The 13,943-nt window shown below is 36.4% G+C and overlaps 1 protein-coding gene across 50 annotated transcripts in view; it reads left to right on the top strand.

Moving 5' to 3' along the window:
* Positions 1-13,943, top strand: part of Clasp2 (cytoplasmic linker associated protein 2) — a 206,896-nt gene that overhangs the window by 95,372 nt on the left and 97,581 nt on the right. For 25 of the 50 annotated variants that reach the window (XM_090351849.1, XM_090351844.1, XM_090351847.1 and 22 more), the window contains 4 exons: positions 3,487-3,566; positions 8,028-8,120; positions 11,640-11,785; positions 13,772-13,907. In XM_090351849.1, coding sequence (XP_090207975.1) covers positions 3,487-3,566; positions 8,028-8,120; positions 11,640-11,785; positions 13,772-13,907 — 455 coding nt within the window. Of the gene's footprint in view, positions 1-3,483; positions 3,567-8,027; positions 8,121-11,639; positions 11,786-13,771; positions 13,908-13,943 lie in introns of all 50 variants that reach the window. The other 25 variants (XM_090351848.1, XM_090351843.1, XM_090351866.1 and 22 more) reach the window with 1 other exon arrangement.

Genomic DNA, 13,943 nt, shown 5'->3' with positions numbered 1-13,943 from the left:
AGTGTTGTGTATCTGTCCTGTCTATCTATAGATAAGCCTGTCTATAATTATATAAATTGATGCATCTTTATATATACATGTCCATGAATATTATGTCTGTGTCTAATACTTAATTTCCACATATGAGTGTAAACAATCTGATACTTTGTAGGTTTTTGTTTTTGTTTTTGATTGGTCATGGAGCTTGAACTCTGGGCTTGGGCACTGCCCTTGAGCTCTTCAGCTCAAGGCTGTCGCTCTACCACTTGAGGCATCACGTTACTTGCGGTTTTCTAATGGTTAATTGGAGATAAGAGTCTCACAGATTTTCATGGCTGTCTGGCTTTGAACTGCGATCCTCAAATCTCAGCCTCCTGAGTAGCTAGAATTACAGGCGTGAGCCAATATGGCTTGTCTATACTTCGTGCGCACATGTGTGCGTGTGTGTGTGTGCGTGCGTGTGTGTGTTGCCAGTCCTGGGGCATGAACGCAGGGCCTGAGTGCTGTCCTTGGACTTTCTCAAGGCTAGAGCTCTACCACTTGAGTCACAGCCCCATTTCCAGCTTTTTCTGTGTATGTGGTAACAAGGAATCGAACCTGGGTCTTCATGCATGCTAGGCAAGCACTCTACCACTAGACCAAACTCCCGCCCCTAGACTTTGTGTTTTGAGCTTGTCTTGTCTCATTGATCAGTCACTGGTACCCAGTGAAACCTATTTTGGAGGGCAATTCCAGGGTATAAGTGTTGAAAAACTACAGCTTTCAGAAAAGTCAAAGTATGTGGAAGTACATTGGTTTTGCTTATGCCTGTAAATTTCTTGTCTATGCCTAATATTTTTCCTACTCCCTATTGCAGTAGTTTCTGAGTTTGATGGTCTGACATGGGTCTTTGTCCTACTTTAAGTTATACTGGTAATAAACAGGGATGCAGTTTTAGTTTTCTACATGTGGGTGACCAATAATACCAATTATTGAAGAGGCTATCGTTTTTTCACTGTACATTTTTGGATCTGTCATCATATATCAGATAACTGTGGGTATATAACTTTATTTCTGGGTCTTCAGTCAGTTCCATTGATCTTCAGGCTTCTTATTATGCCAGTAGCAGACTGTTTTTGTTGCTATAACTCTGTAGTAGAGCTTGAGGTCTGGGATTGTAATACCAGTAGCACTGGTTTTTGTTTTATTTTTTGCTTAGAATTGCTTTGGCTTTTCGAGGTCTTTTGTTATTCCATAGAACTTTTTTTTATTGTTTTCTTTATCTCTGTGAAGAACTTCATTGGGACTTTCATGGGGATTGAGTTAGATTTGTAGAGTACTTTTGGCAGTATGAACATTTTCACAATATTAATTCTACTTATTCATGAACATGCGAGATCTTTGCATTTCCTAATGTTGTTTTCAGTTTCATTCTTTAGATTTTTATAGTTTTCACTATAGAAGTATTTTGCTTCCTTGGATAGCTTTATTCAGAAATTTTTTATTAAAGAATTCATTAACATTGATTTTTACATCATATTTCAAATGACATATTTAACAAGTATTCAAGAAGGGAATCTATATATACAATCACTGGCACTTAGTTTTTATAACATAATCAAAATTAGGCTAAGGGTTTGTATATCATACATACATACTAATTTATGAAATAAAACATATATCTATAGAGTCATAGGTTTTTATGTCTATGTGGTTATGTTTATATTTCCAGTACCATGTCCATAGCATTGGGTACTCAAATATTGAGACCTCGCTCTTGCACTGTTTGGATCTAATAGCCACATATTAAGGATACCATGTGTCTTTTGTTCCTTTGGTCTTGACTTGTCTCACTCAACATGATTTGCTCTAGATTCATCCACTTCCCTGCGAATGCCATTATTTTATCTTGTCTGTTGGCTATGTAGAATTTCATTGCATATATATATATATATATATATATATATATATATCACATTTTCTGTATCCATTCATCTGTGTTAGGGCATCAGGATTGTTTCCATCGCCTGGCTATTGTGAATAGTGCAGAGATAAACATAGCTGAGCAGGTGGCCTTATCATATCTTGGGTTATGATGTTCAGGGTAGATGCCCAGAAGTGGTATGGTGGGATCGTAGGGAAGGTCAATTTTCACTTCTTTAAGAAACCTCCACACTGCTTTCCAGAGTGGCTGAACTAGTTTACAGTCCTACCAGTAGGGTAGTGGAGTTCCTTTTTCTCCACAACCCCGCCAGCAACTGTCATTGTCTGAGTTCAAAATCTTGGCCATTCTTGTTGGGGTAAGGTGGTATCTTAGGGTTGTTTTTATTTGCATTTCCTTTATGACCATGTATAATGAACATTTTCTCATATGCTTTTCTGCCATTTTAATCTCTTCTATTCAGAAATATTTTTGAGGCTGTTGTAAATGGAATTGTTTTCCTAATTTCCCTTTCTGATTATACATTGTTGGTATACAGAAAGGCAACTGATTTTTGAGGGTTGATTTTGAATCGTGCTACTCTGCCAAAGTTATTAATCCACTCTAGGAGTTTGGGGATAGAGCCTCTTGGGTCCTTTAAAAATAAGATAAGCAGATAGAGACTTGGACTTCTTTCCTTACGTGAGTGTAATGCATTTTTGTTGTTGTTGTTGTTGGTCCTGGGCCTGGAACTCTAGGCCTAGGCTCTGTGCCTGAGCTCTTCAGCTGAAGACCAGTGCTCTACCACTTGATCCACAACACTTCTGTAATCTTCAGATCTCAGCCTCTTGAGTAGCTGGGATTACAGGTGTGAGCCACCAGTGCTCAGCTGACATGTTCTTTTTAAGTAATTTGTGGCACACAACAAAGTAGAGCATATACTAAAACAGTTCCCATCTGTTTCTAGTTGCCCTTCCATAACTTCCCCTCCTGCCAGGTGGTACTTGTGTTAAAATCAGTGTATTACATTGAGGCACCATCACCAAAGCACAGTTTACCTTATGGCTCACTGTCTTCTCCTTCCCTCTTGTACTTGAGCTTAAATTCTAGGTCATTTTTCTTTGCTTTTCCCTTCCTCACCCCTCCAATTGGTATTCCTAGCTTTTTGCTGGTTAATTATAGGTAACTGTATAGCAAGTTGTCTCTCCCAGCTGACTTCAAATTGTGAGTCTTAAATCTCACCCTCTCCAGTATCTAGAAGTACAGGAATAATCCACCAATGCTGGTCTCAGAGTTCATTACTGATGTTGCACTTTTATATTGGTTTTGAGAATGTAAAATGACATGCATCACCATTCAGTCATAGGGTAGTTTTAGTGTTCAAATTCTTCTGTGATGCTTCTTTGAATTCATCTTCACATTCCTACAAAATCATGTTGAATATGTTGTGTTTTTTGCGTTTTTTTCCCACTATCTTCATAGATGTGCTTTTTCCACAATGCTGTATTGGTGAAGTTGTGTAGGTTTAACCTTTTCAGATTGGCCTCTGTAAATGTGCATTTAAGATTCTTCCATCTTTTCTGACTTAATTTCCTTCTGATTAGCAGGTGCTTCTAAAGAAGGAGGGGCTGGAGCTGTTGATGAAGATGATTTTATAAAAGCTTTTACAGATGTCCCTTCTATTCAGGTAAGGCTGCCAGTAACCTGCCACATGAAGATTGCCTGTGTACCGGTTCATATCATTTGTTGTATATTTTTTAAAATTACTTTTTTCTTAAGAGACTATATAAGTGACATATCAGACTAATTACTGAGCTATTTATTGGTATAATTGGTTTTTCAGATAATTATAAGTAAAACTGAATCCATAGTGTTGAGCCATGTTTCATGGCAATCAATATCCAGCTAACTTAAAGTCCACATTTTGATTCCAGAGAATGTTGGAGATTGGCTGACATAAAACCTTGAAAATTATTCACATAGAAGTATTTAATAAACGGGCCGGCGTTTGGCCTAGTGGTAGAGTGCTTGCCTAGCATTCATGAAGACCTGGGTTTGAAATTCCTTGGTACCACATACATAGAAAAAAGCCAGAAGTGGTGCTTTGGCTCAAGTGGTAGAGTTCTCGCCTTGAGAAAGACCAAGGACAATGTTAAGGCCCCGAGCTCAAGCCCAGGACTGGGAAAAAAAAAGTATTTAATAAACATCTTTGCAAGTAAAATTATTATTTCCATGTCTTAAAGATACACATATATGTTAGATTGTACATAACATTCGTACAGCCTACCTTTTTACTCAGTATTATTTTAGTATTTTTCCACAATGTAAAATTTGTAATTCTGTTTCAGTAATTTGGATTGATAAATGGGATTCTTTTGTGTGAACAATTTATTTATCCTTTCTCCTTTCTGCTCAAAAGATAAATTAGATTGTCCCTAATTTACAATAATTTCAAGTTACAATCATTTTTTAAACATGTCCTTTTTTTTTTTTTTTTGCCAGTTCTGAGCTTGAACTCAGGGCCTGGGCACTGTTCTTGGGCTTTCTCAAGGCTAGCACTCTACCATTTGAGCCACAGCCCCACTTGCAGCTTTTTCTGTGTATGTGGTACTGATGAATCGAACCTGGGTCTTCATGTATACTAGGCAAATACTCCCAGCCTCTACATGTTCTTTTTGTATGAGGTTCTTCAGAACATAAACAGTAGAATTGCAAGGTTATGATCTTTAAACTTGACTAGATTTTACTCTAAGATTCTTGTACCACTCTTATAAGAGAAATGTGAGGAAATCTCATTTCCTCAGTTTTGTTCTCACTGTTGGTTTTTGTTGTTGTTATTTTTCTTGTTGTTTTTCTGGTATAATGGACCTGAATGCTGTTTGAATGTTCTTTTCACATTGCTTTTTTTTTTTTTTTGCTACTGCTAATCCCAGGGTTTAAACTGTCACTGAGCTCTTCAGCTCAAGGCTACTACCCCACCCCTTGAATCACAGTGCCACTTACAGTTTTCTGGTGGTTAATTGGAGATAAAGAATCTCATGGACTTTCCTACCCAGGCTGGCTTTGAACCATGATCCTCAGATCTTAGCCTCCTGAGCAGCTAGGATTATAGGCATGAGCCACCAGTACTGACTTAACATTGGTATATTACATATTACTTTTTTAGCCCTACATGGAAGAATTTTCTTTAAGCTATTAAAGATCTTAAAACATTGTAAGAAAGCTGTAGAAAAATTTGTAAATTAAGTTTATATTGTCTCTTAAAACATGTTCCTTTTTTCTTGTTTTCAAACGTTTTCTTTTGAGGGGCCAGGCAAAACTTACCCCCCTTTTGTATTTTACAGGCTTTTTACATAAAGAGAAAGATTATTATTATAGGAATATTTGGTAAAATTTGACTGGACTTGAACTTTTTAAAAATTTTAGTCCGTTTCAGGAATTGAACTCAGAGCCTCAACTTTCTTGCTCATGGCTGACATTCAAGGGCTTTTTCTGCACAGGCTGGCTTCAACTCAAGATTTTCTTATCTCAGTAACCCAAGTAGCTAGGATTAACAACTCAGCCACCAATACCTGGTTTGTACCTGAACATTTTTTGTTGCCCCATGTGTTCTCTTATCCAAGTGACATCATCTTTATGTAGAAAAAAAGGCTACTTCACAATTACTCATTGCTTCCTTATAATTAACTACTGATTCTTTGCCCCTAAATATGTTGCCTCTGAAACGTTGGTTGCCTTTGAAAAAAACTCTGGTAAGAGAGAATCCCTCCAATTTCCTTTCATTGATTAAAATTTTATTATTTTTTTCCATGCCATTCTTTAAAAGAGATGCTATTTTTTACTGCTGACTCCTGTGCCCATAGTATTTGATGATACCTTAATTGTATGTGCTTTCCTTATTATGACTTGGCCTTTTCCTATACCCATTTGTAAGAGGTTCATGCTCTTTGGCCAGCTTCCCTTATTATCATAGACACCAATTTACCATATCGAGATATAACATACTTGTCTATAACCTTGGAAAAATTACTTAATCTTCTATATTTTAGTTATCTTATCTAAAATTAGGAACTTTTAATACATACTAAGGGAGGTTGTTGTGAGCATTAAATAGTGCAGTGTTGGTGTGAAGTACATGAGAAGCATATGAATAGCATATGGTAGCTATTTGTTATCCTAAATTGACACAAGCTTGAAGAATTTATTTCCATTTAAATGCTCTCACAGTTTATGGTCCTTCCTGCCATCAACTTAATTATCTTTTGATGTTTGTTATTGTGTTGCTTTCTAGTCATCATACATCTCTCTTCTAACAAAGTTCTTGATGCTCTTCTAACAGCTGCTTGCCCATAATGTCAAAGTCTCCAATCCTTGTCACATTTATTCCCAATTTATTGTCTCTTTTCTACTTTTCATTTCATCTAAGCCATGTTCCTAGAATTTCTTATAATAAAACTGTCTTTTTTTCTGTTTTATTGTTGTTTTTGTTTTTTGGTGTTGATCCTGTGGCTTGAATTCAGGGCCTGGGCACTGTTCTTGACCTTTGTTGCTCAAAGCTAATACTCTACCACTTGAGTATGTCTCTACTTCCAGCTTTTTTGGTGATTAATTGAAGATAAGACACTCATAGACTTTGCTGCCCAAGCTCGCTTCAAATTTCAATTCTCGAATCTCAGCTTCCTTATAGCTAGGATCACAGAGCCACCAGTTCCTGGTGTTTTTCTGATTTTTTAAATATGCATTTTGCAATTCTAGAGCTAGGTTTTTCCAAACTTGATTTTCTCTTTTCTCATAGCCCCAAAACAGTGATCTTTTAGGGAGCCACATGTTGAAATACATGATTTTTAGAGGAATTCATAATTTGACATCTGTGCTCGGCTAAATTCTCTGCTTTCCACAGCCGTTACATATTTGTTTCATCTTCTAATCACCAACTTGGCTGACTCTATGACCTTTTCTCTTTCTAATTAGTACTAGGGTTTAAACTCAGGTCTAGTGCCCTCAGTTGTCTTGCTTGCTGATTGTTGGTCCTCTGCCACTTGAGCCACATCTCCTGTCTGGCATTTTAATGGTTAATTGGAGATGGGATCTCTCAAACTTTTCTTCCTTGGCTTGCTTAGAACTTCAGCCCTATGAAATCTTCCTCTTGAGTACATGGAAAAGGGGTATGAGCCTTTGCACATAATAGTCACTGTACAGGAACATCCAATCCCTTTAGACTCTGCCTCATCCTTTAACTGTAAACTCAAGTTTGACTTCCCAGACTAGGGCCAACTTTCTGTTGTATATAGTTTTTTTTTATGGCCCCTTCATTCTCGTTTGTGGTACTTTACCTATTTGTAATTTCCTATTTTATGTCATTTGATTAAGTGTGTCTGATTTTAGATTGTAAGATCTGTAGGCAAACAAAATATTTTTATCTGTTTTTGCTCACCATAGTCTTCGTAATATTAAGCATAGCATATGTGAGTATTTGTGAAATGAGTGAAGAAACAGTGACATCTATGTATTTTGAAATACTTGGTTCCAGAGGAAAAAAAAATCATGTGATGGATATCCTGGCTATACTCTGTCATTAAAGAAAAGAGAAAAACTAGTTTAAAACATGTCCTTTGGGTAATATTATGGAAAAAGTACATGAATGTAATTTTTGAGAAACTAGGCCTACATTTGTATCTTGCTTTTTTGGTTTGGTTTTTTTTTTTTTTTTTTTTTGCCAGTCCTGGGCTTGAATTCAGGGCCTGAGCACTGTCCTTGGACTTTCTCAAGGCTAGAGCTCTACCACTTGAGCCTCAGCACCATTTCTAGCTTTTTTTCTATGTATATGGTACCGAGGAATTGAACCTGGGTCTTCGTGCATTCTAGGCAAGCACTCTACCACTAGGCCAAACTCCCAGCCCCTGTATCTTGTTTTTAAATTATAAGGCCTTTAACAGTATATCTGAGGTTGTTTATGAGGGGATATATAGCAAAGGGGGTAACAAGGAAGAGGGCTGAATGAAACCCACTTACTTTATTCTCATTATTTAAAAAATTCAACTACAGGGGGACATAGACTTACTACATAAAAAGTTATCTTAAATAACCAAGCATTATTTTGTTGTTCATGACAAGAAATACAATTGAAATTCTGAATGTTTTCTTTAAGATTTATTCTAGTCGAGAACTTGAAGAAACATTAAATAAAATCAGGGAAATATTATCAGATGACAAACATGACTGGGATCAACGTGCCAATGCAGTAAGTGTTCATTTTTTATTGTCCGATTTCTCATTTCTTCTTTCCAGTATTCCTTTAAAAGACATAGTATGGTATTCATCAATATGATAGAATGTATAGGTTGTAGTATTCCTTTCTGGAAGATGCATTGAGCTGATAGACATTTTCTGATTTAGGTTCAATTTTTCCCATTTTTACTTCCTGACTCACTTTCAGGTAGAAAGCCATTCTACTTTTAAGTATTTGTTGACTGACCAAGAATGTATGAGTTCTAGAAGGCTTCTGCATAGTTGCTTGTCAGCACCATCTTTAAGTAATGGGAGATTTGTTAGTATAGTGCTTCTTTTTCCTTTTCCTACAGCTTCATGTCTTCAAAGTATTGGTATAATGTAACAGGAATATATCCATTTATCTAGATTTGTTTTTTGTCCCAGTGAATTTGCTCAATATCACCCGTGATTTTTTTTTAAAGATTGCCTTTTCTCTAGTTAAGAATATTTACCCTAAGTTCCTTGGTGAAATGTTTTATAAACTTTTAAATAATGTTTGTATTAACAAAAGACTATATCTCTTATTTTTAAGTTTATGGATTCATCATATTTACACAACTGGATTACACACACTAAATAAGTACCTCAGACTACTCTAAAATCCAGAGAAGGAACTGGGCACCAGTAGCTTATATCTGTAATCATAGCTACTCAGGAGGCTGAGATCTGGGGAATCACAGTTCAAAGTCAGTGCAGGCAAGAAAGTCCATGAGACTTATCTCCATTAAACTACCAAAAAAAAAAACCCAAAAAACAAAAAAGCCAGAAATGGAGCTGTGGCTGAAGTGGTAGCAACCCTTGAACAAAAGAAACAGAACTCAGGCCCTGAGTATCCAAAGAAATGGTTCCAGCTGAAGATTTCTTTTTGTTCTCAGAGGTCTTTCTGGATGATCAAAAGAAGACTCCATTTTTATTAATTAACTCAAACAGATTTTTTTTTGGGGGGGGGTCAGTTATGGGGCTTGAATTCTGGGCCTGGGCATTGTCCCTTAGCTCTTCAGCTCATGGCTACCAGCCTACCCCTTAAGCCACAGCACCACTTCCGCTTTTCTGGTGGTTAATTGGAGATAAGAGTCTCACGGACTTTAGTGCCCAGGCTGGCTTTGAATCGTGATCCTCGGATCTCAGCCTCCTTAGTGGCTAGGATTACAGGTATGAGCCACCACACCTGGCTCAAGTAGCTCTTTTAAGAAATAACACTTAGCCCAGATTTTCATCATCTTTTTAGGAAATCTGAATGCCTTAAAATGTTTAATTTTTTTAAATTTTTTTGTGTTTTGATGAAACTTTCATATGAACTCTGAGTATTCTTCCATTTGAGTCACAAACAACCAGACCATTTTGCTTTTAGTATTTTTTTTTTTAAGGTATCACTTTTGCCTAAGGCTGGGCTCAGGACTGTAGCCCACCTCCCTATGGTTTGGCATCTTGATTACCAAAGTACACCACATCACACCCAGCTTGTTGGTTAAGATCAAGTCTTGCCAACTTTTTACCTTGGCTTGCCTCCAACTATGTCCCATTCTGTACTCTGGTATAACTGAGATTACAAGCATGAACCGCTATGCTTATATGGTCTTTAAAACAGGCAATGTTACTCCAAATGTTACTTTAAATTTGGTTCATGTTCTTTTTTCAGTTCTGAGACAAGTCTAATACAGGAACATCTTTGTCACAATTATCTCTCGTGAAGATTATCTCGAGTGGAGTTTAAAGCAGATTAAATGTTGTCACCATAAAACATAAACTTTATACTTGAAGCTCTTTAAAATTCCAATTAGAAGTAATAACTGGTTTTAGTGTATGCTTCTTTCTATGTATATGTATATATGCAAACATGTATAACAAAATAAAAAAACACCTTTTGTACCTTAATAGAAACAAATGAGATCATACAGATACATCATTTAGTAATTTGTTTTTTTTCACTTAATGAATAATATCCATTCAAGATACCTGATTATAAATGTCAGGTACTTAAGTATTTACTGAGATATTTATTGAGCATAGATGAGAGTGTGCATTTACTCTTTAGATTGTGTAATTTCCTTGATTCCTATTTGATGGATTTATTTATTGGATTGTCTTTTTTTCTTATGTTATTGACATTTACTGTACATTATGAGGTATCTTTCCCTGTGATTCTATTGTGATTTTTGGTTTTAGTTAATATTTTTTAGATCTCTGTTAAAATATTTTAGATCTTTATTTAAATCAATCTATTGTGATTTTTGTTTTTAGTTAACATTTTTTAGATCTCTTCTGAAAATTCTGTTCTATTTAAAAATTTTCCCTCCTCTACCCCCCCAAGATTATAGAACTATTCTTTCAAAATGTTTTCTAATGGCCATTGCAGTGTTAGCACTGTTTTCTATGGACATCTTTAATTCATCTGTCTCACCTTTAAAGAGATTTTTTAAAATTTAGGAATTCTCTGAGTTAAATCCGAGATTAAACATAATAATGGCCATGATAAGTAAACTTTTAATCTCTGAATATGTATAAGCTTAGATATGTACCTGTATGTTTCTCTGTTGAACTATGAACCAACTATGGTTGGTGTTTATGCTTAAAAGATTTAGCTATCTAGAATTATGAATGTGGCTGGTATTTTTGCTTAAAAGATTTAGCAGTCTAGAATTATGAATATGGCTGGTATTTTTGCTTAAAAGATTTAGCAGTCTATTTCAAAAGTATCATGCCAAAGTCTACATGAAAGAACCATTTGGCTCATGTCTGTAATCCTAGCTACTGAGGAGGCTATCTGAGGATCACAGTTCAAAGCCAGCCCTGGCACTAAAGTCTGAGAGACTCTTATCTCCAATTAATCACCAGAAAACCAGAAGTAGCACTGTAGCTCATGTGGTAGGGTGATAGCCTTGAGCTGATGAGCTCAGGAACAATGCCCAGGCCCAGAGTTCAAGTCCCATGACCGCTGTCCCCTCTCCCCCCCAAAAAAAGAGAACCACTTGCTTTGCAGTTTATGATATATATATGATGATGATAGCTTGACCATGAGTCTTTTTGTTTTTATACATTTACTTATAGATGACTAAAATTCCCAAATGTGGCTTTTTTTTTCCCCAGGCTTCCTGAACTGGGAATGTAGCTCAGTATACAGTCTCAATGTAGAGCTTAACTGACATGAATGAGACCCTGTTTTTGACTCCTAAGTATTTCAATAAGAATAGAAAAGAAAAGCAAGAGAGACTTTCAAATGATAAATTTTGTTTTACCATAGTTTTCAAAAGACTGCTGTACTTTATGTATACCTATATATAACTAAATCTATAGTGTTCTTTTCCAGAAGGCTTTTTGTTTGTGTGATTATTTACAAGATACATTTATATGTTTAAGTGTTTGAATATACTTACGTAAATAAAATGAGAAATACATTTCATGTTTTAAAAGACAATAATGGCATACTTGAGGTTGCACTTTCTTTTATCCTGCCTTCTTCTATATAAATACTAAAAATTCTTTCTTTTAGCTTAAGAAAATCAGATCACTGCTTGTTGCTGGAGCTGCACAGTATGATTGCTTTTTCCAACATTTGCGATTGTTGGATGGAGCACTTAAACTATCAGCTAAGGATCTTAGATCCCAGGTGGTCCGGGAAGCTTGCATTACTGTGGCGTAAGTATTTTCCTTTTGGCTGAGTATTTTTTATGAATGAATTTAATACTTGATTCATTGTTTATTAGGTAAAGCAGTAGCAAGATAGCCCCCCAGAATGCTTTTTCTTACACATAAGGATTTCATTCTTATGATTTTTGTGTGTGTACACACCAGTCCTGACTTGGACTCGGGACCTGGGCATTGCTCTTCAGCTTTTAAGCTCGCTGTGGCTTGAGCCACAGTGCCACTTCTAGTTTTTTGGTGGTAAATTGAAGATAGGGTCTTACAATTTTTCCTGTCTGGGATGAACATGAACTGCAGTTTTCAGATCTCAGCCTTCTGAGTCACTAGAATTATAGGCATGAGCCACCTGTGCCCAACTTCATATGATTTTTTTTTTTTTTACCACTCCTGGGGGTTGGACTCAGGGCCTGAGCACTGTCCTTGGGCTTTCCTCAAGACTAGCACTCTACCTCTTGAGCCACAACACCACTTCAGGCTTTTTCTGTGTATGTGCTACCAAGGAGTTGAACCCAGGGCTTCATGCATGTAGGCAAGCACTGTACCACTAGGTCACACTCCAGGCCCCATATAATTTTTTTTTCTATTTCTTTTTTAGTTTCTTTCTTTCTTTCTTTCTTTCTTTCTTTCTTTCTTTCTTTCTCTCTCTCTCTCTCTCTCTCTCTCTCTCTTTCCTTTCTTTCCTTCTTTTTCTCTTTCTTTCTCTCTTTCTTCCTCTCTCTCTCTTTCTTTCTTTTCTTTCTTTTCTACCAGTCCTGGCCTGAGTCCTCAGACTTTCTCAAGGCTAGAGCTCTACCACTTGAGTGACATAACCACTTCCAACCTTTTCTATGTATGTGGTACTGAGGAATTGAACCTGGGTCTTCATGCATGCTAGGCAAGCACTCTACCACTAGGCCAAACTCCTCTTTTTAAAGAAATATTTTGCTAGGCAGCTGTGGCTCACACCTGTAATCATAACTACTCAGGAGGCTGAGATCTGAGGATGGTGGTTTGAAGGCAGAGAGACTCTTCAATGAGACTCTTCCTTCCAATTAAGAACCAAAAAAGCTGAAAGTAGAGCTGTGGCTCAAGTAGTAGAGCACTAGCCTTGGGGAGAACAGCTCAGGGACAGGGCCCCAGCCTTGAACTCAATCCCCAGGACCAACACCAAAAAAAGAAAAGAAAACAAAATCAAGTTGACTTCTTCATGTTACTGGCCTGCCACAACAAAATTTACTCTCTAAAGGAAGACAGTATCCAAACATTGGAGACATCTTCCTGATTTTGATTTGAGCTTTTTACCTTTGAAATAAGACATTGGACAATTGACCTGATAACTAGACACTGTTAAACTGGTTTGAGTCTGAGTGCCTCTTTTGAATGAACAATGGAATTTTTAGAGTTCCTAAGCTTCCATTTTATTTTGTTTATTTAATGCCATTTCTGGATTTGAACTCAGTAAGACTTTCAGGGATTGCTTACTTAGCTGATAGGCTGCCACTTAAGCCATACTGCCAGATCCTGGTTTGTTTGGAAACTAACTCATATTAAGTCTGGAGTAGTTGCTTACCTGCAGATTTGGAAAGAAAAGATTGATGCCCTTAAAAAACTCAACTAACTGGAGATCCAACCCCCAAAATGTCAGGCACTATTTTTCTGGGAAAAACTGTCATTAAATGCCTCAAGGAATATTGATTTGAGTAAACTGTTGAACTTCATTATGAAATATTTTGAATTCTGTTTTTGAGGGATCAAAATTGACATATCTAATAGATCAAGATCAAAAGTCATGGTAAACAGATATGAAAATTTTCCTTGGTGTTAATTAGAGTTGATAATTTGCTTAGAGAATTTTTCTAAAGTGCCAATATAAAGAGATAAATGGGAAAAAGAAAAGAATATATAATATTTAGACCACTTTCAGGAAAAATTCTGAAAATGATCTTATATACATATATTTAAGATTAAAGCTACTGAAAATATTTTTGTCTTCTTTTGTAGCCATCTTTCAACAGTTTTGGGAAACAAGTTTGATCATGGCGCTGAAGCCATTGTACCTACACTTTTTAATCTTGTCCCCAATAGTGCAAAAGTCATGGCAACTTCTGGATGTGCAGCAATCAGATTCATCATTCGGGTAGGTTACTTTTCCCTCCCTCTTCTAGAATATTTA

This window comes from Megascapheus bottae, chromosome 18 (assembly GCF_031878675.1).
Source record: "Megascapheus bottae isolate mThoBot1 chromosome 18, mThoBot2.hap1, whole genome shotgun sequence".
NCBI lineage: Eukaryota > Metazoa > Chordata > Mammalia > Rodentia > Geomyidae > Megascapheus > Megascapheus bottae.
Note: the sequence above shows the minus strand (reverse complement) of the source record. Positions and strands in the feature narration are given on the sequence as shown.